Source organism: Numenius arquata, unplaced genomic scaffold, assembly GCF_964106895.1.
Source record: "Numenius arquata unplaced genomic scaffold, bNumArq3.hap1.1 HAP1_SCAFFOLD_1276, whole genome shotgun sequence".
In the NCBI taxonomy this organism is placed as follows: domain Eukaryota; kingdom Metazoa; phylum Chordata; class Aves; order Charadriiformes; family Scolopacidae; genus Numenius; species Numenius arquata.
The window spans coordinates 1-25,613 of NW_027415252.1; the positions used below are offsets into that span (position 1 = coordinate 1).

Here is a 25,613-nt window from a genome sequence, read left to right on the forward strand (position 1 = left end):
GGGGCAGCCCCAAAACAGGCCGATTTCAACCCATTTCGCGGGGTGGGGGTGGGGGGGGTTTAGGAAGGACCCAGGTGTCCGGGCCCCTCCCCCGCCGCTTGTAGGGGCAAAGGGCGATGCCCACCCCCCCCCCCCGCCCGGAGGGACCCAGGGGGGGACACCCCTCCCCTCCCGGCCACATGCCGGGCCTCGCTGCCCCTCCTGCAGCTGGAGAGGACCCCCCCTCACCCCTCCCGGCCGGTGAGATGTGGAACTGGGCAAACTGGTGGGGACTGGGCCGGGCCGGACGCCTGGGTCCCTTCGAACTCGGGGGGGGGACACGACACGATACCCGGGTGGGCTCGGACCCATGGGTGCCCCTGCCCGGGCCCGGAGCTTGGGGCGGGGGCCCCCCCCGCCCTCCCCCACTTAAGGGACCCCGGCGTCCGGCTGCCCGCCCCCCCCCCGCACGTGGTCTCATTGGAAAACGCTGAGGGGGGGGGCGAACTCCCGGACGCCTGGGTCCCGGGGTGGGGGTGGGGGGCACCCCCGGACGCCGGGGTCCCGCACGAGCCGTGACGTGGCCGCAGCTCGAGCGGATTTGGGGCATTTCGGGGATTTCCGGCGGCGGCCGGGGCTGATCCCCCTCGGGCCCCCTCCCCCCCGCCCCCCCAGTGTCCCCAGTGCTCCCAGTGACCCGCGGCCCGGCCCCCCCCCCGAGGCGGCCCCGTGTCACCGCGAGGCGTCAGGTGACGGCGGGGCCGGGGGGGGGCACCGGGCGGTGCGACCCCACTTCCCCTTTTGGGCCCATAAAGCACCGGAGGGGACACGGGAAGGGACACGTGAGGGGACACGAGGGTGAGTGGCCCCCGGCCCTGTGGCGGGGGGGGGGGGGCACAGACCCTTGGGTCCCCTTTCTGTACCAGGGGGGCTGGGCTCCCCCGGGTGCCTGGGTCCCCGTTCTGGCCTGGGGGGGGGGGGGGGGGTTGGGGGGAGGTGTGTGCTGGGTCCCCACAGGTGGGGACTGAGACCCCCTGGCATCCCCCCCCAGACGCCTGGGTCCCATGGGTGGGGGTCAGGACCCCCCCCGGATGCCTGGGTCCCACGGGTGCTGTGTGCAGATGCTGGCGCTGCTGTGGACGACGATGACAGTGACGGTGGTGGCCGGAGGGGGCCCTGAGGGGGCCGTGCAGTTCCTGGCGGTGGGTGACTGGGGGGGGGTCCCTGACCCCCCTTTCGCCACCCCCCGCGAGGTGGCCACGGCGGCGGCCATGGGACGCGCGGCCACCGACCTCGGCGCCGACTTCGTCCTCGCCCTCGGGGACAACTTCTACTACGAGGGGGTGCAGGACGAGTGGGACCCCCGCTTCCAGGTACGGCCCCCACGTCTCCGGGCTGGGGGCACCCCAAAATGCGAGGAGTGTGTGTGTGGGGGGGCATCTCAGGGGAGTGGGGGCTGTGGTGGTGGTGGGGGCTCCCAAGATCTGGTGGGGGGAGCCCCAAGCCCAGGGAGGGGGCAAAATCTCAGGGGGGGGACACCCCAGAACCCTTGAGGGGGACCTGAATGTCCTCAGGGGGGTGTGGGGGTGGGGCAGCTCCCCCTCTCCCCACGTGTCCCCATCCCATGTCGGCCTCTGTCCCTGACCCCGCCATGTCCCCCCGCCCTGTGTCCCCCCCACCCGCAGGAGACCTTCGAGCGGGTGTTCGCGGCCCCGGGGCTGCGGGACCTGCCCTGGTTCGTGATGGCCGGGAACCACGACCACGCCGGGAACGTCACCGCGCAGCTGGCGTATAGCCACCACTCCCCCCGCTGGTAGGGACCCCCCCCCCGCTCCTCCTCCCCCCACCCAGAACAGCCAGGACTCCTGTGCCCCTGCTCTTCCCTGGCATGGCCGCCTGCCCATGTCCCCCGGTCCAGCCGGGGGGTCCCCAGGGTGTCCCAAAGTCCCCCTGGGGTGTCCCCAAGCCCCCGTGTTCCACAGGCACTTCCCACACTGCTGCTACAGCCTGTGCCCAGCGCTGGGGTGTCCCCCCCAGTGTGTCCCCACGTCCCCCCACAATGTCCCCAACCCCCCCATGGTGTCCCACAGGCACTTCCCACACTGGGAAGCACTTCCCACACTACAGCCTGTGCCCGGTGCTGGGGTGTCCCCCCGGTGTCCCCATGTCCCTCCAGTGTGTCCCCAGACCCCTCCGTGTCCCACAGGCACTTCCCACACTGCTGCTACAGCCCGTGTCTGCTGCTGGGGTGTCCCCACAGTGTCCCCAACCCCCCCACCGTGTCCCGCAGGCACTTCCCGCACTGCTGCATAGTCCGTGCCCGGTGCTGGGGTGTCCCCACAATGTCCCCAACCCCCCCACCGTGTCCCGCAGGCACTTCCCGCACCACTACTACAGCCTTCGCCTCTCCCTGCCGGGCACCAACGCCTCGGCCCGGCTGCTGGTGCTGGACACGGTGCTGCTCTGCGGCGGTGGGGATGATTTCGGGGTGGGGGGCGCCCCCGAGGGCCCCCGTGACGCAGGGGCGGCGGCGGCGCAGCTGGCCTGGTTGCGGGGCCGCCTGGCCGCCGCCCGCCACGACCGCTACGTGCTGGTGGCCGGTCACTACCCGGTGTGGTCGGTGGCCGAGCACGGCCCCACCGCCTGCCTGGTGCAGCTGCTGCGGCCGCTGCTGCGGCGTCACCGCGTCACCGCCTACCTCTGCGGCCACGACCACAACCTGCAGGTGAGCCCCGGCCAGACCCCGTACCACCCCCCCGTCCCCACACCCCCCCCCCGGCACCCTGGTGTCCAGGGACACCCCCCAAAACCCCAAAACCTGACGTGGGACCCTGGTGCCTGGGGAACCCCCATAATGTGACTCTGGCGTCTGGTCCCACCGTGGGACCCTGGTGTCCAGGGACACAGCCCCCCCCCCCCCCCCCAGTGTGACTCTGGCATCAAGGGGACCCTCTAGACTCCCCCACTGTCCCCTTGATGCCCCCACCCTCCAAAGTTCCTGGATCGGGGGCGGGGGTGGCAGGGACCCCAGTCCCTGTTGGGGGTGGGGGGCAGGGTCCCAGGCCGGGACCCAGGCATCCGCCCCCCCCCCGCCCTGACACACACACACCCACCCCCCCACACCCCCCCCGTTTTCACCTCCCCAGTTCCTGGCGGAGGGGGGGGTGGGCTACGTGGTGAGCGGCGCTGGCAACTTCATGGAGGAGTCGCGGCAGCACGCGGGGGCCGTGCCCCCTGGCTCCCTCCGCTTCTTCTTCGGGCCCCCCGCCTCCCCGGGGGGCTTCGCCCACCTGCGCCTGGATGCCCACGCGGCCACCGTCACCTTCCTGGAGGCCACCGGCCGCGTCCTCTACCGGGTGGCCCTGCCCCCCCGGGACCTCTGACCCCTGGGGGACCCCCGCACGGGGCGGGGGGGGGGCACATGGTGCTGGGCATGTCCCCAAGCCCCGTGTGGGGGCAGCCAGCAGGACACCCCCCCCGGTGCTGGGGGACCCCCTCCCCCGTGACCTTGACTCGGGGTCACAGGGCGGGACCCCTGTGACCCCCCTGACCCCCCAGCCCGGACCCCGGCGGGTCCCCGGTGCCCGTTTCCCCCCCCCCCAATAAAGGGCTTTGGACGGAGCCGCCTCCGCGGTCGATGGCCCCAAAACCGCCGCGTTTCGCCCCAGAGCGGCGGGAGGGGGGGAGGGGGGGGCGGGGCAGGGCAGGGCAGCCCTTTGGGCCACGCGCCGGCAGCGGCCGCCCGGCCCCGCCCCTCCCCGCCGCTGATTGGCTGCGGCCGCGCGTCAGTCACCCTGTGGGCGTGGACGGGGCGGAAGTGGCGTCAGGCGGGGGCGGGATCGCTTCCGGTCGGCGGCGGGAGCGGGACGGGACGGGACGGGACGGGACGGCGGGTCCCGGGGGGGGGGCCGAGCTCGGCCCCGTCGTGGCCCGTTGCGGGTCGGGGCGGCGCCCGCGGGGGCTCGGGGCTCCGGGGGGGGGTGTGGGGGTGTGTTTGCCTGCGCCCAGCCGGGCTCTCGGCCTGCCACCGGCTCTGCCGCCGTTCCCGCGGCCATGGGGCGCCGTAAGTCCAAGCGTAAGCCGCCGCCCAAGAAGAAGATGACGGGGACGCTGGAGACGCAGTTCACCTGCCCCTTCTGCAACCACGAGAAGTCCTGCGACGTCAAGATGTGAGCCGGGGGGGGGGGGAGCACGGCCCCGGGAGAGGGGAAGGCCCGCGCAGAGCGGGGGGGGGGAGGGGGGGGGCGACGGACACCACGGCCACTTTGGGGGAGCACGGGGATGGGAGGGGGGGTTGGGGGGAGACATAATCCCTGGGGGTGCGCAGGGCCCGGGGAGAGGGGAAGGCCCCGGTGTGGGGAGCTTGGCATGGGGGGGAGAGGGGGGGTAGCACTGCCCGGGAGGGGACAGGACCCTGGGACACGGCCGGGGGCCGCCCGTGGCAGCCTGTCCCCCCCCGCCCCGTCCCCATCGCCAGGGACCGCGCCCGCAACACGGGGGTGATTTCCTGCACCGTCTGCCTGGAGGAGTTCCAGACGCCCATCACCTGTATCCTTACCGGATGTGTTCCCCCCCCCAGCCTGTCCCCGACCCCCTCCACCTCCCCGTTAATGCCTTAACGACCCCCCCCCCCCCGAGACCTGTCGGAGCCAGTGGACGTTTACAGCGACTGGATCGACGCCTGCGAAGCCGCCAACCAGTAGCAGCCGGGGCAGCCCCTGCCCGCAGCACGAACCCACACCCCCGGGGGGGGCACACCCCTGCCCCGAGACCCGAGGCGGGGGGGGGGTGTGTGTGTGTCACATCCCTGTCACCCCTTAGCGGCATTTTCTTTGTGTTTTCTTTACGTTTTCTACTCTTCTGTTCCTGGGCGGAGGGGCTCTGGCTCGTGGGGGGACCCAGAACGTTTGCCCCCCCCCCCTCCCCGGGGATGGGATCCCCCGCTCTTGGGGTGGGTCTGGAGGAGGGGGCTTGCCCACCCCACTGGGACTTGTCCCCATCCCGAGTGCTTTGTTGCCTCTCACCAGCGAGCTGTGGGGACACAGGGACAAGGGCTGGGCGCGCGGGCGACGCGTTCCGGCACAGCCACCCTCCAATAAAGGCCCTGGTGGGGCTGGACCGGGCTCCGTGTCCCTGTCACTGGCGCCAGCGCGGGGGGGAGGGGGGCGTGGGGATGGCCCCGTGGGGTCTGTGGGGATGGTCAGACCCACACAATGCTGAGGCCCTAACGAGGCTCAGCAGCGCTAACGAATCTCCTCTGTTTACACGGCTGACAAACTGTCACCCTCGGCCACCAGCTCTGAAACCTGGGGGACCCCGTTACCCCCTGGGGGACCTCACGAGGGTCGACTGTGTCATTGCAGGTGCCTGCGAGGGTAGGAGGGGTTGGGCCCAGGCGTTTCAGGGGCTCTGTGGGGGAAACCTGGGTGTCCAGGGTCACCCCTGTCCTTCCTACGGTGCCCACGGGCTGTTTGGCCGCCGAAATGTCCCCTCAGTGCCACTGTGCGTCCCCCTGTGCCCCCTCTGGGTCTTGGTGTCCCTCTTCCCCTTCAGCGTCCTGCTGTCCCCCTGTGTGTCTTGGTGTCCCCCCATCCCTGCAGCTCCCATCTCTGTGCCTGGCTCCCCCCCCCCCATCGTTCTCTCCGTCCCCCCGGCCCTGTGCTTCCTGTCCCCTGTAGTCCCCTTCGTTGTCCCCCTCTCTTGCCGTTGCCCCTCATTGTCCCCTGTGCTGGCACCTGCAGAGGTGGCAGTTTTGCGTGTGGGTTTTATTGTGCCTCAGTGGCTTCACACGGGAAGGAGGGGGCAGCGGCGGCGTGGCCGAGCCCCCACCTCCGGCCGAGCCGGCCCCACGGGGCCGCGGTGAGGCCGGTGCGGTGCGGCCCCGCGTGGGGCAGGGCGGTTGCGGTGCAAGCGGCCGCCGGCCGGCGGCTACTGGGAGTTGTAGAAGCCGTCGAGGCCGTCCTCCCCCAGCAACTCGGGGCCCCCGCAGTACTTGGGGTCGTAGACCTGCCGCGGCAGCCCGTAGACCGTCATGCCCTGCTGCGAGGCCCCCTTGTTGCTGCCCATCTGCAGCCCGATGGTCATCGTGTCGCAGCGCTCCATCCCCAGCGCCGGCTCGAAGATCTGCCGCTTCGTCCCCGGGGCCGTCATCCCTGCCTGGGCACGGGGAGGGGGCGGGCAGCGCTGGGGATGGTGGCCTCGGCCTCCCCGGAGGGGGGATTGGGGGGGGGGTCCCCAGTCATCCTCCCCTGAGGGTCTTTCAGGCTCCCTGTGGGTCTGGGTGTGTGTGTGAGTGTCTCCCCATCCTCTCCAGGGGATGGGAGGAGGTCCCTTGTCCTCCCCGGAGGGTCCCTCAGCCTCCCCATGGGTCTGGGGTGTGTGTGGGGGTGTCTCCCTGTCCTCGGCAGGGGACCAGAGGGGGTCCCCAGTCCTCCCCAGGTGTCCCTCGGCCTCCTCAGGGGATCACATCAGGATGTCGGGGGCCCTGGGGGGCCCCCCCCCCGTCCTCCCTCCCACTGCCAGTGGGGTCTCCCTGTGACCCCCTCCCTCCATGTCCCCAAGTCCCCATACCTGGCTGGCCCAACACAGTGTCTGCATCCCCCCTTCTCCCCCTCCCCAGCTGGTGCCCCTGGTGTCCCTGGGGACACTGACCCCCCTGTCCCTACCTGGCTGGCGCCCTTGTTGGTGCCCATCTGGAGGCTGATGGTGGCCTGGTCCAGGGGTTGGTCCGTCCCCAGCTTGGGGTCGTAGAGGTGCCGCCGTGTCCCGTAGGCCGTCATGCCTTGCTGGCTGGCGAACTTGTTGGTGCCCATCTGGGGATGCAGGGGGGGTGTGGAGGGGGTGGGTGTCACGGGTGGGGACAGGGGTGATGTCCCCAATGGCACTAACTGCCCCCCCCCAAGTCCACAGCAAAAGACCACATCCCCAAGAGGCCCCCTCAGGGACGCCTGGGCACCCCATGTGCCCTGGTGTCCCCCAGAATCCCCTGTGTGCCCCAGTGTCCCCCTGTCCTTGTGCCCCCCGCCCCGTGGCACCTGGAGGCCGATGATGTTCCTGCCCTCGCGCAGCTTCTCGGGGTGGAAGCGCCGCTGCTGCTTCTCCGCATACTTCACCCCCAAACCCACGTTGTTCCCCTTCGTCTTGGCCTGTGCGAGACCCTGGGGCTCAGAGTGCGTGCAGCCCCTCGCCCCACCAGAGACCCCCAGACCCACATTTACCCCCAATTCCCCTGGGACCACCCAAAAACTCCCCCAGGTCCCCTAAGGCCCTGGTTACCCCCCCAGCTTTGCCCCATTTGGCTGTCACCCAGCAGGTGAGGGCAAGGGGGGAGGACTGGACCCGAGCCTGGCTGGTGTCCTCTCGGGGGGTGTGGGGAACCCCAAGGCCCCAACCTGGCCCAGCAGGGACCTGTCTGGTGAGGGTGATGAGGGCAGACCGAACTTGGTGTCCTTCAAGGGGACTTGGGCACCCTCAGACACACACACACCCCCCCCCCCCCCACCAAGGACCCCGGGCCCCATCCTGCCCTAGCGGGGTCACCTGGCTGGTGAGGGTGAGAAGGGTGGACTGGACCTGCATGTGGTTGGTGTCCTTCAAGGGGACCTGGGGACCGTCCAGCACCCCCTGGGTACCTAAGCCACCTCCCCAGGGCCCTCAGCCACCCTGCCCAAGGGCCCTGGACCCTGTCCCGCCCCAGCGGGGTCACCTGGCTGGCGAGGGCGATGAGGGTGGACTGGACCTGTGTGTGGTTGGTGTTCTCGAAGAGGTCGTTGGCCTCGAAGATGTCGTGGGGCTTCACCCCGTAGCGCGTGATGGCCCGCAGGAAGTTCCCGATGTTCTCCAGCTGCGCACAGGTCAGCTCGGAAACCGGCCCCCCGGCCCGGCCCCAGGACCCACATCTTCTGCAGGCCCCCAAGTGCCCCCGTGGGCCCCCCAAGCCCCCGACCCCTTGTTGAGGGCCCCCTCACCTTGTGCCAGTTCTGGACGGGTTCGTTCACCTTCTGCACGGAGCCGGGCTGCAGCTTGTTAATGAGCCTGGGGGGGGGCGGGGTCAAGGTCAGGGCAGGGGTCAGCAGGGGTGAGGGATGGGGTCAAGCTTAAGGTCCGGGGATCAAGGTTGGGCTGAGTTCAGAGGGTGACCCCGGACTCGAGCCAGGATCAGGGGTCAGGGGGGAGCTGTACTCCCAAAGGACACCCTGGTCCCCAAGCTGGGGCCAGGGTTGGGGTCAGGGGTCATACTCGCAGAGGATGACGCCATCCTTGAGGCCGTCCATGAAGTTGTCCCCGATGCGGCGGCCGGTGGTCCCCTCGATCCAAGAGCGCAGCTCCCGCTCTCGCTGCGGGTCATACTTCTGCGCCAGCTGGGGACGGGGGTTTGGGACACCGTCAGGGGGGCATTGGGACATGGGGGACACCGTCAGGGGGACTCGGGGACATGAGAGACACCATGAGCAGGACACAGTACACAGGAGACACAGGGAGGCCATCGGGGGACATGGGGGCACCGTCAAGACGATGCTGTCAGATGGGGGAACAAGGGAGGAGATGAGGGTCTGAGCAGGGAGCAAGGGAGATGTGTGGGGGGGGTCAGGTTGGGGGTGACACACAAGCTCAGCTCCCCAGTCCAGCCCCCCCACCTTGGGGGGGAAGGTGGGGGGCAGAACAGCCCTGGATGCCTGGGTCCCCCCGGTGCTGGGAGAGGGGGTAGGGAGGTGAGGGGACCCGTGCCGGGGGGGGGGGGGGGGCGGATCTACCCCCGCGAAGCAGTGAGGACTCAGGCGTCCGGGCCCCCCACCCGCCCCACCCCCCCCCCCCCGGGAGGACCCAGGCGTCCGGGACCGCCGAACCTTTGCCCATATATAGCCCCGGGCCGCGGCCGCCCGCCCGCCGCGCTCCGACGCCTTATAAGGGCTCGCGGCGGGGCCGGGGGCGGCGGGCCCCCCCCGGGCCACCCGGGCCCCCCCCCCGGCTTAACCCTTCCCGCGCCGCTCCCCACAATCGCCGGCGGCCGGAGGGACGGGGCGCTCCCCGTCCCCCCCCCCACCCCCCTCCGCGGGGTGTCTGCAGGGGGAAACTGAGGCACGGCCGGGGCGGGGGGGGGGGGGGCAGGCGTCCAGGTGCTGCCCCCTCCCTTCTCCCGGACACGGCGGGGGCCCGGCCGTGCGGGCGCCCATCACCTTCCCCCCTCCCCCGCTCCCCGCGCAGAGGGGACCCGGGCGACCGCGCTCCCCCGCCCGGGGCAGCACCAGGGACAGCGCCAGGTCCTGCCCCCGCCCCCCGCCCGCTCCGCTCCCCCCCTCCCCCCCCCCCCCGCCCGCCCCCGCCTCGGTCCGGTCCAACCGGGCCCGGCCTCCCCCCACCCCGGGTCCGGTCCAACCGGACCCCGACCCCCTCCCTCTCGGTTCGGTCCAACCGGCCCGGCCCCCCCCCCCCCCCCCCGGTCTGGCCTGATCCTGCCGGATCCCTCCCTCCCGGTCCGGTTCAACCGGGCCCTGCGCCGTCCGGTCCGGTCCGGCCGGGGGCTGCCCCTCCGCCTGGACGGTCCCGGTTCGGTTCCGTTCGGTTCGGTTCCCCCCACCTTATTCTTCACCTCGGCCGACAGCCCGTAGGCCGGCCCGCGGTTGAAGTGCGCGTTGGACATGGGGTCGGTGCGGGAGGGGCTCGGTGGGTCCCGGTGAGTCTGGTCGGTTCGCCCCGGTCTGAGTCTGTCCTGTCCCGGCTCGGCGCGGCTCGGCCCGGGTCGGGTCGGTGCCGTCGGGTCGGGTCGATCCGTCCCGGGTCGCTCGTCCCGGTCCCGACCCGGCGCCGCCGCCACTTTTAAAAGTCGGCGGAGGGCGCGGAGCCCCCCCGGGCCGGGGCCGCCGCCAGCCAATCCGCGCCCCCCGCCGGGCTGATGTCACCTCGGGGAGGGTGGTGGCGTCATTTTTTCCACATTTAGCGGGGGGATCCCGGGGGGGGGCAGGGGAGCCCCGGGCCGCCCCCCCCCCCCCGTTCCCCTCAACCCCCCCTCTCCCCCGCCATTCCTTCCCCATCCCCCACCGTCCCCCATCTCCCGCCCTTCCCCCGACCTCCCCCGTCCCTCCGTCCATCCCTCCGTCCATCCCTCCGTCCATCTGTCCGTCCGGCCTGTCCCTCTCTCCTCCCCCCGCCCTCCTCCCCCCCCGAACGCCTGGGTCCCCCCAGTCCCGGAGGAGGGGGGTTGGGGGGGGGGGGAGCGGTGGGGGCGGGGCGGTCCGGACGCCTGGGTCCTCGCGGTGCCGTCAGCGGATCGGACTCCGCCGGCCCCGGGGGAGGGGACGGTTCGTCACGGGCGGGGAATGCGCCCCCCTCTCAACTCCGGGACCGCGGCCGAGGGGGTCCCAGGCGGCCGGGGGGGGGGTCCCAGGCAGCCGGGGGGGGGGGGTCCCAGGCGGCCGGTCCCCGCTCCCCCCGGGGGGACCCGGCTTAGGGGGGGGGTCGCGGTCCCGCGGCCTCGAAGGGGGAGACCCGGGGGCCGCCCCCCGCCCCGGCCCGCGCTGCCGTTTCCATTTATAGCAGCCGGTGCAGCTCTCACGTCACCCGTGGCCCGCGTGACATCACCGCGAGCCCCGGGCTGTCCCCCGGCGCTGCCCGAGGCCGCCGCTCTCCCCCAGCCCTGACGTCACGGCGTGTCCCCCGGCTCTGACGTCACCGCGGAACCCCGGCTCTGAGCTCACCCGCGGGGCGCGCTCTGACGTCACGGGGAACCCCTTCGAGCCCCGCCCCCTCCCGCGCTGCCAATCACCGCCCGGGCCCCGCCCCCCCGGAGAGGGGCGCGCGGGGATTGGCTCTGCCGCAGGCCCCGCCCCCTGACCCGGAAGCGCTGCCCGGCGGGGTCGGCGGCTCATGGCGGCGCCCAGCGGCGCGACTCCGGTGTCCGGCCGTGACTTCTGACCGCCGGACGGCCCCGCGGCGTCATGAGGCTGAACTGGGCCCGCGTGCTGCCCTGGGGGCTCTGGGGGGGCTGGGGAGCCCCGCAGGTGCGGGGGACAGAGGGGGTGCGGGAGACACGGCAGGGGGTGGGGGGACAGAGGGGACGGGGGGGTGTGGGGAATGGGGGGACACGGCAGAGGTGGGGGGACACAGGGGGTGCAGGGGACAAAGTGGGGAGTGTGGGGTGGGGGGACACGGGGGGTGCAGGGGACACAGGGGGTGTGGTTGACACGGTGGAGGGTGGGGGGACAGAGGGGGTGCAGGGGATGGGGATTGTGGGGGACACGGCAGGGGGTGGGGGATGTGGGGACACAGGGGGTGCGGGGGATGGGGGTGTTGTAGGGGACACAGCGGGGGTGGGGGGACTGGGGAGCACAGCGGGAGATGGCAGGACACGGGGGACACACAGACATAGGGGGGACACGGCGGGTGCCTCAGCCGGGTGGCAGGAAGGGGCACACAGCCCCCCCCCCCAACCCCCCTTTTGTCCCCACCAGGTCGCTCGGAGCCTGTGCCAGCGCAGCAGCCGCCTGGCGGGGGACCCGGCAGGGATGGCCTGGGGGGACACCTCGGGGGACGCTTCAGGGGATGCTTCGGGGGACGCCCCGGGGGACGCCCCGGGGGCCCTGTCGCGGCGCAGCCCCCCCCGAGGGGCGCAGGACCGGGAGCGGGGCCCTGCGGCCTTCGCGGCGGCACTGATGGCACTGGAGCAGGCGCCCGGGCGGCGTGTGGGGCGGCTGGAGCTGGTGGCCGCGGCGCTGGCAGCGATGCCGGCCCTGGGGGTGGCCCGGGACCGGGAGGCCTATCACCGCCTGCTGCGGCTACTGCCCCGCGGACCGTGGGTGCCCCGCGGGCCCATCCAGCGCCTGCTGGCCCCCTTCCCCCAGCAGCAGGAGTGCGGCCTCCAGATCCTGGAGCAGATGGAGCGATACGGTGGGTTGCAGGCAGGGGGAGGGGGTCCGGACGGCTGGGTCCTGTGGGGAGGGGGTGAGCTATTCCTCGGGGAGGGGGCCCGGACGGCTGGGTCCTGTGGGGAGGGGGTGAGCCATTCCTTGGGGAGGGGGCCCGGATGGCTGGGTCCTGTGGGGAGGGGGTGAGCCATTCCCTGGGGAGGGGGCCCGGACGGCTGGGTCCCTACGGCTGCCTGGATGCTTGGGTCCCCATGCAGGTGTGGTGCCGGATGCGGAGACGCGATTCCTGCTCCTGGGGGTCTTCGGGCCGCGCAGCCGTCCTGTGCGCAAGTGCCAGCGGATGCTGTACTGGCTGCCGCGGCTGCGCCACGTGGACCCCCACCCCCTCCCCCCTTGCCTGCCCCGCCCCGGCCTGGCCACCGCCCGCCTGGGGCTGCACCGGATTGCCAACGATCTCGACGCCCGCATCACCGTCTACCAGGTGGGACTTGACAGGGCCTGGGCGGAGCGGGGGACACTGGAGGACACAAGGGGGGATGGGTGGACGGAGGGGATGGGGGACCAGCGTCACATCTACCAGGTGGGACATGGGGGATGGGGGATGCACCAGGGGACGCGGATGGGGATGTGGGGGATGTGGGGGACGTGGAGCAGGGGAGTCAGACGTGAGGATTGGGATGCAGAGGGGGCCCCTCTGTCACCGTGGCCAGGGGCCCCCCCTTGGGGACACGGTGCCCCAGCGAGGCCCTGATGTCCCCGAGCCACTAAGGGGCAGCTGGTGACACTGCCTCCCTCCCGCAGCGGCCAGTGCCGGACGAGGGGGACGATGAGGGCTCCGTCCAGCCCTACATTGTCGGTGAGTGCCAGGAGACCCACGGGCACTGGGGTGTCAGGGAGGCACGAGGCCGTCTTGGGGGGCAGGTGTTTGGGGGGGGACCTGGAGGGGAACGGGACAGTGTGGGGGCAGTGGGGACCCTGGCATGTGCAAGAGACCCAGGCATTCGGGGAAGCCTGGTGTAGAGGGAGCCCCGTGGTGCTGGGTGTGGGGTCCCCAGCTTCCCCATTTCCCCCCACAGGTGCCCAGAGCCCGGACCAGCAGGCGCTGCTGGCCCGGCACGGCCCAGATCGGCCCGTCTTCGTGGAGGGGCCGTTCCCCCTCTGGCTGCGCAGCACCCGCCTGTGCTACTACGTGCTGCGGGGGGACCCCCTGCCCCCCAACTTGCGGGTAAGCCCAACGGACCCCAGGGCTGGGGGGGGGATGAGATGGAAGGAGAGGGGACCCCCCCATGGCCCTGGAGGGGGTTGAAAGGGCTACCTGTGGCCACAGAGGGGTTCCCCGGACCCAGGGCAGGAGAGAGGGGACCCCAAGGCAGGAAGGAGGGAGAGAGGGGACCCCTATGGCCCCGGGGGCAGGGGGAGCCCTGGCACAGGACGGGTAGGAGGGGCCCCGCTTCCTCCCCCCAGGAGGACCCCCCAGACCCCGAGCGCAGCCTGTACTACCCCCTGCACCTCGACCTGGACCTGGAGCGTGGCCCCTGGGACGACGACGACTTCGACGTGGAGGAGGGTAAGGCGGGGGGGGCAGGGGCAGGGTCGAGGGGGGTCCCCCGCGTCCCCCCCACCCCCCTGACCCTGCCCTCGCAGTGGAGGAGGGCCCTGTCTTCGCCCTCTGCATGGTGGGGGGCGGGCGACCGGCGCACGCTGGGGAAGTGGATTGCGGGGCTGCAGGAGACAAACCCCGTCCTGGGGCACACCCCCGTCGTCTTCCGGCTGCAGGACGGGGACCCCCCGGCTGGCACCCCCCCTGCACCCCACCTGGCAGCGGTGCCACCCCACCCTGCCACGCTGCAGCCCCCCAACCTGCCGCGGGGGCACGGGCACAGCTCCGGCAGCGGTGGGGGGCCGGGGGGTCCCCCCGCAGCGCCGAGGGAATAAAGGACACGTTGCTGATAGAGAGGTGTGTTTTTTGGGGGGGGGCATGGAGGGGGGCAGTGCCCTTAGGGGGGGGTGAGGTGGGGGCGGCAGGTGGGCGATGGGGGCTCAGAGGGGTGGGGGGCAATAAGTGGGTGCACATGGGGGAAATGGGGTGATAGTTGGGGAACACGTAGGGGGGGTTGGGGCGATAGTTGGGGGTACAGGGGGCTCGGGGGGGTGATAGTTGGGGATAGAGGGGGGATGGGGGGTGAGAGTTGGGGGCACGGGGGGGGGAGGGGGCAATAGTTAGGGTCACAGAGGGGCTGGTGGACGAGAGCTGGGGGCATAGGGGGTGTTGGGGCGAGACCAGGGGCACTGGAGGGGCGGGGGCGATAGTTGGGGGCACGGGGGGGCGGGGGGGAGCGGGCTCTGTAGAGGCAGGGACCGGCGGGGTGGGGGCAGGACGTCCCGCGCATGCGCAGTGGCCGCCCAGAGGCTGCCGGGGCAGAGCCTGGCGGAAGCATGCGCGCATGCGTGCTGGCTGCCAGCGCCGCTGGCCGGCCGGGGCCCACGCCGTCCGCGCATGCGCCGCGCCTGCCTCGGCGAGCAACGGCGCGAGCAGGACCGGAAACGGAAGCGGCCGTGGCGTCATCGGCCGGGCGACGGGCGCGGGGCGACGGGCCCGGCATGAGCGCGGCCGAGAGGGGCCCGGGCCCGGGCGGCGGCCCCGGCCCCACGGCGGAACCGGGCGGTGGTGGCGGCGGCGGCGGGAGAAAGGCGCGGGGGCGGCCGCGGCTGACGGAGTCGGACCGGGCGCGGCGGCGGCTGGAGTCGCGGAAGAAGTACGACGTGCGGCGGGTGTACCTGGGCGAGGCGCACGGGCCCTGGGTCGACCTGCGCCGCCGCAGCGGCTGGAGCGATGCCAAGCTGGCGGCCTACCTGCTGGGGCTGGAGCGGGGGCAGCGCGCCGGGCGGCGCGGGTGAGCGGGGCTGAGCAGCCGGGGGGGGGGACACGGGACGGACGGGATCGGGGGGGCTCCGAGTGCTCCTTCCTCTCCTGCGGCGCTCGGGGGGGGACGAGCTCCCCCCCCGCGAGGAGGGGCGCCCCTGCTTGTCCCCAGGCCACTGCCCCTCTCTCTGCAGGAAGCCGTGGGAACAGATCCCTAAAAAGCCCAAAAGGAAGAAAAGTGAGTGCTGGGTGTGAGGAGGGTGAGTGGGGGCGCCCCGGGCCGGGGGGGGCTCGGGGGGTCTCAGGCAGGGGCTGGGAAGCCTGAAGGGGCTCCCGGGGCAGGGGTGGGGGCTAGGGCTGGGGCTGGAGGTGGGGGGAAGGGGATAGGGCAGGGGCTGGGGTGGGGGGTGCCAGGCTGCCCGCAGCCCTCCCCCAGGGCGGCGGCGCAACGTGAATTGCCTGCGGCACGCGGTGATCTGGTACGAGGACCACCGGCAGCGCTGCCCCTACGAGCCGCGGCTGGCGGAGCTGGACCCCTCCGTGGGGCTCTACACCACGGCTGTCTGGCAGTGCGAGCGCGGGCACCGCTACTTCCAGGACCTGCACTCGCCTCTGAGGCCAGGCCCCTCACCGACTCTGACGGCGACAGTGACGACGGTGCGCAGGGGGGTGGGGGGGCTGCACTGGTGGGGGGGGCTTAGCTGGGTTCGGGGCACCCAGGGGTGCGGCTCTGAGGCAATTGGGAGGATCTGACTGCACCTTCTGGGGGGCTGGCCTGCAGGTGGGGGGCCCAGGGGCTTGAGAGCGGTTCTTTGGGTGGTGGGGGCACTCCTTTGGGGCTCGGGGTGGGGGGGGCTTGGGTGGTGGGGGCACTTCTTTGGGCCTTGGAGGGGACGGTTCTTTGAGGAGGCCTCTCCTTGATCTTCTCTCTCTCTTGCAGCAGCTCCTGGTAGCTCCTCCTCCTCCTCAGGGGGCTGCAGCTCAGGCTCAGAGGCAATGCCACAGGGGGCTCTGTCAGCTCCAGGGGGGGAAACAGTGGCCCCCCCTGCGGGTGCGGGCCCCCCCGAGGGCGCTGCAGAGGGGCGAGGGGCGGCACTGGAGGCTGTGGTCTGCGTGCCGTTGCCACTGCCTCTGCGGCTGGGCACAGGGCGGGGGACACTGGCTGAGGGGGGCCCCCCCACCCTGCTGCAGGGGCCTCCTCTCTTCATCCTGGCCAGCCCTGGCTATGATGCACTGGGGGGGCTGCAGCTGGACGTGGCGGGGGATGAGGTGCCCTGTGCTCTGCTGGAAGGGGGGGGCGCCTTCCCCCCACTCCCTCTGGACCCCCACCTCCCTAAGACAGGTATGGGGAGTAAGGGTCATGGGGATATGGGAAAATGGGGTGCTGGGACCTCCGGTTCGGGTGAGATTGGGGTGTTTGCGGGGGTGAGCGGGAAGATAAGGGTTAGGGGCTAGGAGGGATTGGGGTTGGGAATCAAGGCCATTTGGGGTTAAGGGGGGTCATCAGGTGCTGGGGGGGTGGGGGTAGCAGTGCCTCACTTGCCACGTTGATGGCAGAAGAGGACGAGGTGCTGGGGGTGAAGCAGGAGGAGGTGCCCCTCCCGGCCGCCGAGCCCCCGCCACAGCCCACTCCGGAGCCCCCCCAGGAGCCGCTTCCGCCCCCCCTGGCTGAGGATGCCGACGGTGGTGACGTCTCTGCCATCATCTACGAGATCCCTAAAGAGCCCGAGAGGTCAGAGGGGCAGAGGATGTGGGTCACCTGGGTCCCCAGGGGTCCAAGGGTGGACAGGTTGGGGAGGGAGCTCAGGGCTTGGGAGGGAGGATGGAGTTTGGGGTGTCCCTAGGGGTTCAGGGGAAGTGTGAGGTGGTGTGGGAGTCTTGGGGAGTCACTACGAAGTTCCAGAGTTTCTGGGGATGTGAAGGTGGGGTCAGGGCTGGGGAGGACCTGGGGTATTACAGGGGGTTTGAGGACCGGGCAGGGGGCTGCAGGGGTTGGGTCTTTTATAGGGCTGAGGGGGGTTTTTTTTGGGGTGTGTTCTTGGGTTGGAGGAGCTGTTTGAGTCTGTGAAGGGGTTTAGGAGTCTGCGAGCACATAGAGGGCTGTTGGACAAGGACTCCAAGTGCCTGGGCCCCCCGGTGCTGTGGCCCCTGTGGGGGGGCTCACCCTGGGCTGTGCTGTTGCCCCCCCTCGCAGGCGGCAGCGGGGCAGACGGGCCCGTGCCCCCCACCCTGATGCCAAGGAGCTCCCCGAGCCCATCGCTTGTCCCTATGCGGGTTGCGGGCAGGTCTACGTTGCTCTCAGCAGCTTCCAGGTGCGGGCCACCCCGATTCCTCCCATGCACCCTGGGTCCCCTGGACCCCCCCGGACTGCCTGCCCCTTCCCCCCTCATCTCTTTGCCTCTCCTAGAATCACATCAACCTGGTGCACCGCAAGGGCCGGACCCAGCAGTGCCCCCAGCCCGGCTGCGGGAAGAGGTTTTACCTGGCCAACCACCTGCGCCGGCACATGGTTATCCACTCCGGTGAGTCCCCTGTGCCCCCACAGTGTCTCCCCACCCCCCCCCTGCATCCCCTCCCCCCCGACGTCTCCCCCCGTGTCCCCCTCCCCCTCCAGGCGTGCGGGAGTTCACTTGCGAGACCTGTGGGAAATCCTTCAAGCGCAAGAACCACCTGGAGGTGCACAGGCGGACGCACACCGGGGAGACCCCCCTGCAGTGAGTAACCGGGGGCGGGGACACACACACACACCGGGGAGAACCCCCTGCAGTGAGTGTTGGGGAGCAGGGGGCACTGAGGAGACCCCCCACTTGCGGTCAGTGAGACGGCAGAGTCACTGCTGCATTGAGAGTGGCGGGGAGGGGACCCCACTTCCTCTGACAGCCCCCAACCCTCACTACGCTCCCTCCCCTTTTGCCCCCCTCCCCCCCCCCAGGTGCGAAGTCTGTGGGTACCGCTGCCGCCAACGCGCCTCCCTGACGTGGCACATGAGGCGCCACGGGGGGGCCGGGCTGCGCCCCTTCCCCTGCGAGCGCTGCGGGAGGCGCTTTGAGCGCCCCGAGGGCCTCAAGTTCCACGCGCTCAAGAGCCACCCCGAGCCCCGTGGCACTTAGCTGGGGGGGAGGGGGGGGGCGACCCCCCTCTCCCCCCCCCCCCTCCAGGTCACCCTGACATCCACAGGGTCACATCGTGGCATGTGGAAGTGCAGAATTCCTCCCCGGGGGTCCTGACCCACCCCCGTGGGGCACCCTGCGCTCTAGCACTTGGTGGAGCCCCCCCATCCCTCTAGTGCTCCCCTCGTGCCCCTCCCCCCCCCCCAGCACTGGGGGGGGGGGGGCCTGACACCCCCAGGATCCCCCAATTGCCCTGGGCCCCCTACTCACCCTTTATTTATTTCCTGACTCTCAATTCTGTCCCCCACCCTCCCGGGGCAACTGGATCTTGGGCAGGGGATGGGGGGGCGGGTGGTGGGGACCCTGGTTTTGTCCTTGGGGGGGGGTGGGGGGGGGGGGTGTACACCTGGCCCCCCGGGACCCCCCCCGCCCCCGCCATTAAAGTGATGGATTTTATTTGCTGCCTCCCGCTCTCTGCCGGGGAGCCCCGCCGTGGGGCGGGGGGGGTGAGGGGGGGACGGACCCGCCGGTGCCCCACAGCCCGGAGGGGGGGGTGGCGGGTGGGGGGTGGCGGTCCAGCCCCACGGCGCGTCCCGGAGCTGTCCCCGGTGCTGAACCGGCGGCGGCCCCGCCCGGACGCCGGGGTCCCACCCCCCGCCCCTGCTGCGGAGTCTTCACTGTGCGCCTCCCCCCCCACCCCCGCCCGCCCCCTCCCCCTTCGTCCTCTTCCCCCCACCCCCCACCCCACCCCCCACCGCCCGTCACTTCCTCCTTCATCTTTCCCCCCCCCGCGTCCCTCTTCTCCTTCATCCCTCTCTTCTCCTCCTCCTCCTCCTCCTTCTTCTCCTCCTTCCCCGGCCCCCACCCCCGGGTCACGTGGGCGGGGGGGGGTGCCTATGGGCGGTGTCTATAGGGGGTCTCGGGGGCGTCGGGGGGCCCCGCCCGCTCGGCAGCCAATGGGCTTTGCCGGGGGGGGGCGGTCCATTTTGGGGTATCGGGGCGGGGGGTGGAGCGACCCACCTGCGGGCGGGGGGGCGGAAGGAGCCATCGCGGAGGGGGGGGGGGGGGGGGCGGGCCGCGCCCACCGCGGCAGTTTGGGGGGGGCCCCGCCCCGCGGCCGCCCAAGGACGTTTAAAGGACCGACGGGGCTGCCGCTCGCAGCGCCCGACGGCGCGGCCGAGACCCCCGGAGATCTCCCCCGCCTCGGGGCCCCCTGCATCCCCCCGAGCCTGCCGGGCCGTGCGGGGGCCCCCCCCCGAGCAGCCGCTGCGGCCCCGCGACGATGGTGACGGTAGGAGCGGGGGGGAGGGGCCGCGGGGGTTGGGGTGTCGTCGGGGGGGGGGGCGCGGCCGGCACCCCCATCATCCTCCATCTACTGAAAGCCCTGTCTTGTGCCCCCCTCCCCCCCCCCCCGCCTCCCTAGCATCCAGCATCCCCCCACTTTTCATGCCCCATCCCCCCTATTCTAGTCTTCCCCCCCCCCCCAACCCTCCTCACCCTCCAGCCCCCCAGCTTTCCTGCCCCTCCACCTTCCCATCATGTCCCCCCTGCGCGGTGGCCCCGTGAGCGTGTGACACGCTTGGGTGGGGACGGGAGCGCCACGAGAGCTGTATGCACATGCGTGTGCATTCCATGTTGAGGGCACACATATGTGCGTGCAACGAGGCGCATGCACCTGTCACACGGGGCGTGCAGGGTGTGTCGGTCTGTGTGGCATCTGCTGTGCTGGGAACACGGGTGTGCGTGTGTGGGACGCATGTGCAAGGGCGGGGTGGGGACCCCGTGCCCCCATCCTTCCTCTCCATCTGACACTGGGGCTGTGTAGAGCCACTGCACACGCACATGTGTGTGCATAGCATAGAGAGGCCTGCGTGCAGGTCCACACGCGTGTGCCACTGCACACACACACGCACCTCCACTTTAGCGTGTGGGCGCAGGGACGCACATGTGTGGGGAGGAGATATGTGTGCACATGCGACACGGACATGTGTGTCCGTGTCCCCGTGCACAGCAGGTGTGTGCGCAGAGGCGTGTGTGTGTCTGTGTGTCCACGTGTGTCCGTCGGTGTCCGTGTGTCTATGTGTGTGTGTCGCTGTGTCGTCGCCCAGTAAATCCCATTTTCTCAATCCGATTTGGTGATTTTCGGCTTTTCTGCTTTCACTTTTCTCACCGGCCAATTTCGGGGCTGTCGCCGCCCCGCGGGTGGGCAGATGGACAGAGCCTCCCCTTCGCTCGTGCTGGGCCCCTCGGCCCCCCCAGCCCCTAAAGGCACAGTTAACACCCCCCCCAACCCCGGGAATAACCCCGGCGTCCGGCCCCTCCGCCCCGTTTCAGACCCTGGTCAGCTCCCGGGCACGGACGCCTGGGTCCCCTCCCGCCGGGGCGGGGGGGGGGCGGCGCTGCAGCCCCCGGACGCCTGGGTCCCGCGGCCGTGGCTGGCGGCCCCGGGTGTCCCGTCTCCCGGCGACAAAGGCCCATTGTCCCCTGCTATTGTGCGGGGGGGGGGGGGGGGGGGGAAGGGGCGGGGGCTCCGCTGCACAATGGGGGATTATCCCCCAGGGGGAGGGGCTCGCCGGACGCCTGGGTCCCCTCCTGCTTTGGGGCGGCAGGGCGCTGCGGGAGCCCAGACGCCTGGGTCCCCTCCTGCCCTGCCTGGGGTGGGGGTGGGGGGCAACCTGCAGGGACCCAAACGTCCGGGCCTCGAAGAGCCCACTGTCCTCATGTCCCCATCCGAGTTGTTCCTGTTCTGTCTCCCCCCACCTCCCCACCAGGTTTCTTCATCCCTGCTGCCATGTCCCTCTGTCCCCATCCTCGCTTCCCCCCCCCCATGGCTCCGTCCCCACTTCACCTCAGTGATGCCTCCACGTCCCCATGGCATGGGGTTCCCTATGCCTGTCTCCTTGTCCCTGCCCTGTCCCCATGACCCTGGTGTTCCTCCACTGTCCCCATGGCCCCGGTGTCCCTGTCCTTGTGATGGTAACACCCTGGTGACTCCCATCGGTCCCCTCAGCAGATCCTGAGCACGGTGGAGGCCCAGGCTCCCAGTACCCCAGGGCCGTCGGGCTGCGGCCCCGTCCCTGTGGCCGTGCCGGTGGTGGCAGTGCCAGGGCCAGGAGTGGCAGCAGCGCTGCCCAATGGGGCCCCCCCGGGTCCCCCCATGACCGACGACAGCAAAACCAACCTGATCGTCAACTACCTGCCCCAGAGCATGAGCCAGGAGGAGCTGCGGAGCCTCTTCGGCAGCCTCGGGGACATCGAGTCCTGCAAACTAGTCCGTGACAAGGTCACTGGTATGGAACAGGGGACATGGGACATCTGCAGATGGGACACAGGGACATGGGGAGGTGGGACATGGGGAGGCGGGACATGGGGAGGCGGGACATGGGACATGAGCAGATGGGATGTGGGGACCTGTGGGGACTGGGACAGGGATGGGCATGTGGAAGGGATTGTAGGGACAGGGACAACTCCAGGAACTTCTCTAGGGATGTCAGGTCCTGCAAGCTCCAATACAGAATTGCTGGTACAGGGATGTGGGGACACGTGTGAGGACCCACAGGGCCAGAGATGAAGATGGGATGGAAACAGGCCTTGGGAACAGGGGTGGGGAGGGGCTGGGGGCTGGGGGTGGCATGACTGGGCTTGGTGCTGGTGCCACCTTTGATGCTGACCCCATGTCTCAGGGCAGAGCCTGGGCTATGGCTTCGTCAACTACGTTGAGGCAGGTGATGCCGACAAGGCCATCAGCACCCTCAACGGCCTCAAGCTGCAGACCAAGACCATCAAGGTGCTGGATGCTGGGGTCCCTCAGGGTGATGGGTGGGGTGGATGCTGAGGTCCCTGGGGGGGTGGGGTGGGCATGAGGATGTCCCTCAGGGAGGAGGGGCAGATGCTGGGGTCCCTTGGGGGCGTGGACACTAGGTGGGTCCTGGGAGGGGGTCTATGGGTGGGAGGCAGCTCTGGCACCTGGACACCTAGGTCCCCAAGGCTGACCCACCCCCCCTCAGGTGTCCTATGCTCGGCCCAGCTCGGCCTCCATCCGTGATGCCAACCTCTATGTGAGCGGCCTCCCTAAGGCCATGGGGCAGAAGGAGATGGAGCAGCTCTTCTCCCAGTATGGCCGCATCATCACCTCCCGCATCCTCGTTGACCAGGTCACAGGTGCGCCCAGACACCCGGGTCCCCGGGGGAGGGGGGTACTGCCCAAACACCCGGGTCCCCGGGGGAGGGGGTACAGCCCAAACGCCTGGGTTCCCAGTGGGGTCTATGGGGTGAGTGGGGGAACGTTTCTTGGATGCTGTAGATGGGCAGGGGGGTGTCTGGGGTGGGGATTCTCCAGACGCCTGGGTCCTGTGTCTGTGCAGTGAAGTCTCAGGGCTCTGTCCCCCCCCCCCCGATGTCACACGTGCAGGTGTCTCACGGGGGGTGGGCTTCATCCGCTTTGACAAGCGTGTGGAGGCGGAGGAGGCCGTCCGGGGGCTGCATGGGCAGAAACCGCTGGGCGCCGCCGAGCCCATCACCGTCAAGTTCGCCAACAGTCCGGGCCAGAAGGCGGGGGGGGCCCTGCTCAGCCTCTGCCCCAGTGCCCGCCGCTACGGTGCCCTGCACCACCCCCCCCAGCGTTTCCGGTGAGCCCCATGTGCCCCATGGGGGCCCTGGAGGTGGGAGATCCCTGGGAATGGGATCATTGGGATTGGGCCACCACAGGGTGGGGGGACATCCCCAGCACTATGAGGACACCTTCCCCCCAGGAGATGGGGCCACCACAGGGTGGGGGGATATCCCTAGAACCATGAGAACACCTTCCCCCCAGGGGATGGGGCCATCGCTGGGCATGGAACACCTTTCTGGCAAAGAGACACCTATGTGGGCACACCTCCACGTCCCCACTAATGGCGTCTTGTCCCCTCCAGGCTCGACAACTTGCTGAACGTGGCCTATGGTGTGAAGAGGTAATGGTCCCTCCCCACCCCATTCCTGTACCCCCCAAGTCCAGCTCTGCACCCCCAGCCCCATGTATGGGCTGGGGACCCTGGCAGGACCAAACCCGTGTGTCCTGGGGGTGGAACCTGGTGTCTGGATGCCCTGACCCCAGGCCAGCCCACTGTCACTGCTGCCCAGGTTCTCCCCGTTGGCCATCGAGGCGGTACCAGGGCTGGCCGGGGTGGGCCTGGGGGCCCCCAGCGCTGGTTGGTGCATCTTCGTCTACAACCTGGCACCTGAAGCAGACGAGAGCGTCCTCTGGCAGCTCTTTGGGCCCTTTGGTGCTGTCACCAATGTCAAGGTCATCCGCGACTTCGCCACCAACAAGTGCAAGGGCTTCGGCTTTGTCACCATGACCAACTATGAAGAGGCGGCCATGGCCATTGCCAGCCTCAATGGCTACCGCCTGGGTGACCGCGTGCTCCAGGTCTCCTTCAAGACCAGCAAACAGCACAAGGCCTGAGCCCCACCCTGCTGGGCCCCCCAGCCCCTGGGATCGGGTCCCCTGGCACTGCCAGGCCATGGGGACCCCAATGAGCACCAAGGACACCCTGGAGACCATGGAGAACACCCCTGGACACCTGGCAACCTCGGGGACACTCTCCATGGGCACCAAGGACACCATGGGGACACCCCAAGGATACCCTGGAGACCATGAGGACCCCCCCGCAGCCACCAAGGACACTGTGGGGACCTCCCCACCCTGGAGACCATGGAGAACTCACTCGGGCACTTGGAGACCTTGGGGACACCCCTCCATGGACACCGAGGACCCCATGGGGACACCTGAAGGACAGTCTGGATACCAAGGATACCCCCACCTCTCTCCCAGGCACACTGGACACCCTGAGGACACAGGGGGGCACAGAGATGCTGGGGGCATCCCTGGAGATCCTCCCGCCCCACCACCCTGGAAAGACTGGAGAATCCCCAGGACACTGAGGACTAGGGACCTCCTGGGTACCCTGAAAGCTCTGGGAATCATGAAGGAGTCTGGATACAGAGTGGGTGTTGGGGGACACCCCCCCGCCCTGAGCACTGTGGAGACCTTGGAGGTGGGGCCCCTTTGCCCCCCCCCCCCCCCCCAGCATTTGGGAGCCACGGCCACCCTCAGCAAATCTAGGTACCAGATTAACATCCTCCCCTCCCCTCCTCCCCCCCCCCCCCTCCTCCCCCCCCCCCCCCCCTTTTTTTTGTTATCCTCCTCTGGAGAGGTCGTGCACCCCAACATGGGGAGACATGGGGGGGAGTGTCCCCCACTTAGGGGTGTCCTGCTCACGGGGGGGGGGGGGGGGGGGGGGGCGCTGGGATGGGTTTGGAGAGCACAGGGGTCCATCCCCTCGGGCCCCGGGACGGCGAGGGGTCCCGCCCCCAGACCAAGCCATGGCCCCGCTCTCCCGGGATGCAGCCCCGCCCCAGGACTAGGCCACGCCCCTAGCTCGGAGACCACGCCCCTCGGCACAGCGCCCTCTGGCGGTGGCCGGACCACCTCGAGTGGCACACGGGGTCTGTGGGTTCGAGCCCGGCTCCAGCCTCTGCCCTGGGGAGGGACCCCCCACTGGAGCACCCGATTTGGCTTGTTTTGTTCCCAGGCTGGTGCCAAGTGGGGGCTGTGCCTCCCCTCCCCTCCAGTCCAGGAGTCCAGGGTGTGTGTCTGCTCTCTCTCCTTTTTTTCCACTTGTTTCTTTTTTTTTGGAGGGAAAATTTTTTTTAGGAGAAAGAACAAACAATTACGAATAATAATAATGGTAGCACTAACAGTAGCGAGGTGAGAGACCGACACAGCGAGCGGTGACTCCTTCAGAGCAACAGACACAAACCCATCTATTTTTGTAAGAGAAGAAGAAAAAAAAAGAAAAAAAATCCCCTGAAGTGCTCCCAAACCACCCCTCCGGAGGGAAGTTGTGGGGGGTGGGAATCTGTTGTATGCCCTCCCTCCCTCGCCTGCCTGGAGACAGGGCCAGAGGTGTTGATCCCCAAGCGGGGTAGCCACATGTTTTGGGGGGTGTGGGGGTGTCAATGGCACTAAAATGCCATTGGGTGGAGGCTTCCGGGGGTTCTGCTGCCCTTGAGCCTCTGACACCCCCCAAACCGGGGTGGAGTAGGTCTTGGCCACACTACGCTGTCCCCATCCTTCTTCAAATACCCCAAAATGGTCATTTTGCCCCAACTTTCTCAGCTCCCTGGGGGGGGGGGATGTGCTTTGGCTCGGCCAGTTTGAGTGTCCCGGCCAAAAAAAGGGCAGGAAAACCCAAACACTTCCCATGGGCTGCATCCCCCACACCAGCCCTGTCCTCATTATTATTATTATCATCACTATTATTATCATTATTATTAATTATTATTATTATTGTTGTTGTTGCTATTACTACTTCTATTATTATTTATTTTCTCCGTCGGGATAATTTCTTGCTTTTCAGTGGTTTCGGTTCCTATTTATTTCCAATTGTTTGCTGGCTTTCTCCAGCCCTGAGACCCTTGGGACCCCATCCCCCTCCTGGGTCCCCGGGACTCCCCCCACCCCTCTCCCTGCTCCCGCTTTTTGCGTTGCGTCGTGTCGTGCCTGTTTGCAGCTTCTTGTAGTTTTAACTTATTGTTAATGTAAATATTTATTACTCCCCCCCTGGCCCCTGTGTGCGCCACCCTGGGGCGGGCGAGGGGCCCAGGCACCTGGGGCTACCTCCACCTCCCCCTGCAAGGCCTGTCCCCCGCCGGGAGGCTCCGCCCTGGGGACACCCCTGTTCCGGAGCCCCTCCGGAGCCCCCCCCCCCCCATCCCAGAGACCCACGGGCCCGGGGGGACCCCAGTTCCGTAGCA

At 69.9% G+C, this 25,613-nt stretch overlaps 6 protein-coding genes across 11 annotated transcripts; 5 read left to right on the forward strand and 1 right to left on the reverse strand.

Annotated features, from left to right (window-relative positions):
- The first annotated feature begins 1,100 nt into the window (after positions 1-1,100).
- ACP5 (acid phosphatase 5, tartrate resistant) lies at positions 1,101-3,362 on the forward strand. The gene is made up of 4 exons (XM_074167582.1): positions 1,101-1,352; positions 1,665-1,792; positions 2,353-2,704; positions 3,126-3,362. Exons 1-4 carry the CDS (start codon positions 1,101-1,103, stop codon positions 3,360-3,362), a joined length of 969 nt encoding a protein of 322 aa, XP_074023683.1.
- A 526-nt stretch (positions 3,363-3,888) lies between these two features.
- On the forward strand, positions 3,889-5,102 carry ELOF1 (elongation factor 1). The gene is made up of 3 exons (XM_074167586.1): positions 3,889-4,148; positions 4,457-4,527; positions 4,618-5,102. The coding sequence occupies exons 1-3, from the start codon at positions 4,033-4,035 to the stop codon at positions 4,680-4,682; spliced, it is 252 nt and encodes an 83-aa protein (XP_074023687.1). The 5' UTR covers positions 3,889-4,032; the 3' UTR covers positions 4,683-5,102.
- A 622-nt stretch (positions 5,103-5,724) lies between these two features.
- On the reverse strand, positions 5,725-10,601 carry CNN1 (calponin 1). Of its 4 annotated transcripts, none has more exons than XM_074167581.1 (7): positions 10,532-10,601; positions 8,218-8,339; positions 7,947-8,013; positions 7,685-7,822; positions 7,014-7,124; positions 6,645-6,791; positions 5,725-6,135 (listed from the first exon to the last, which is right to left on the reverse strand). In XM_074167581.1, the coding sequence occupies exons 2-7, from the start codon at positions 8,250-8,252 to the stop codon at positions 5,908-5,910; spliced, it is 726 nt and encodes a 241-aa protein (XP_074023682.1). In that variant the 5' UTR covers positions 8,253-8,339; positions 10,532-10,601; the 3' UTR covers positions 5,725-5,907. The 4 variants fall into 4 exon arrangements, with proteins under 4 accessions (XP_074023682.1, XP_074023679.1, XP_074023681.1 ...); XM_074167578.1 differs by lacking the exon at positions 10,532-10,601 and adding an exon at positions 9,557-9,808; XM_074167580.1 differs by lacking the exons at positions 7,685-7,822; positions 10,532-10,601 and adding an exon at positions 9,557-9,762 and having other exon boundaries at positions 5,726-6,135.
- Positions 10,602-10,913: 312 nt separating this feature from the next.
- ECSIT (ECSIT signaling integrator) lies at positions 10,914-13,775 on the forward strand. Its single transcript, XM_074167583.1, is given in 8 exon segments — positions 10,914-10,976; positions 11,427-11,862; positions 12,098-12,321; positions 12,642-12,696; positions 12,917-13,065; positions 13,305-13,407; positions 13,485-13,519; positions 13,521-13,775. Coding segments are annotated over 8 exon segments (1,320 nt in total).
- Positions 13,776-14,228: 453 nt separating this feature from the next.
- ZNF653 (zinc finger protein 653) lies at positions 14,229-18,268 on the forward strand. The gene is given in 12 exon segments (XM_074167584.1): positions 14,229-14,321; positions 14,323-14,409; positions 14,412-14,734; positions 14,898-14,941; positions 15,140-15,318; positions 15,321-15,360; positions 15,644-16,045; positions 16,261-16,435; positions 16,898-17,015; positions 17,111-17,225; positions 17,318-17,417; positions 17,636-18,268. Coding segments are annotated over 12 exon segments (1,854 nt in total). The 3' UTR covers positions 17,814-18,268.
- Positions 18,269-19,095: 827 nt separating this feature from the next.
- ELAVL3 (ELAV like RNA binding protein 3) lies at positions 19,096-23,259 on the forward strand. 3 transcript variants are annotated; one of them, XM_074167577.1, is made up of 7 exons: positions 19,096-19,104; positions 20,824-20,881; positions 20,936-21,103; positions 21,497-21,600; positions 21,821-21,974; positions 22,225-22,441; positions 22,935-23,259. In XM_074167577.1, the coding sequence occupies exons 1-7, from the start codon at positions 19,096-19,098 to the stop codon at positions 23,257-23,259; spliced, it is 1,035 nt and encodes a 344-aa protein (XP_074023678.1). The 3 variants fall into 3 exon arrangements, with proteins under 3 accessions (XP_074023678.1, XP_074023676.1, XP_074023677.1); XM_074167575.1 differs by adding an exon at positions 22,727-22,765 and having other exon boundaries at positions 20,827-21,103; positions 22,914-23,259; XM_074167576.1 differs by adding an exon at positions 22,727-22,765 and having other exon boundaries at positions 20,827-21,103.
- Positions 23,260-25,613: the final 2,354 nt, after the last annotated feature.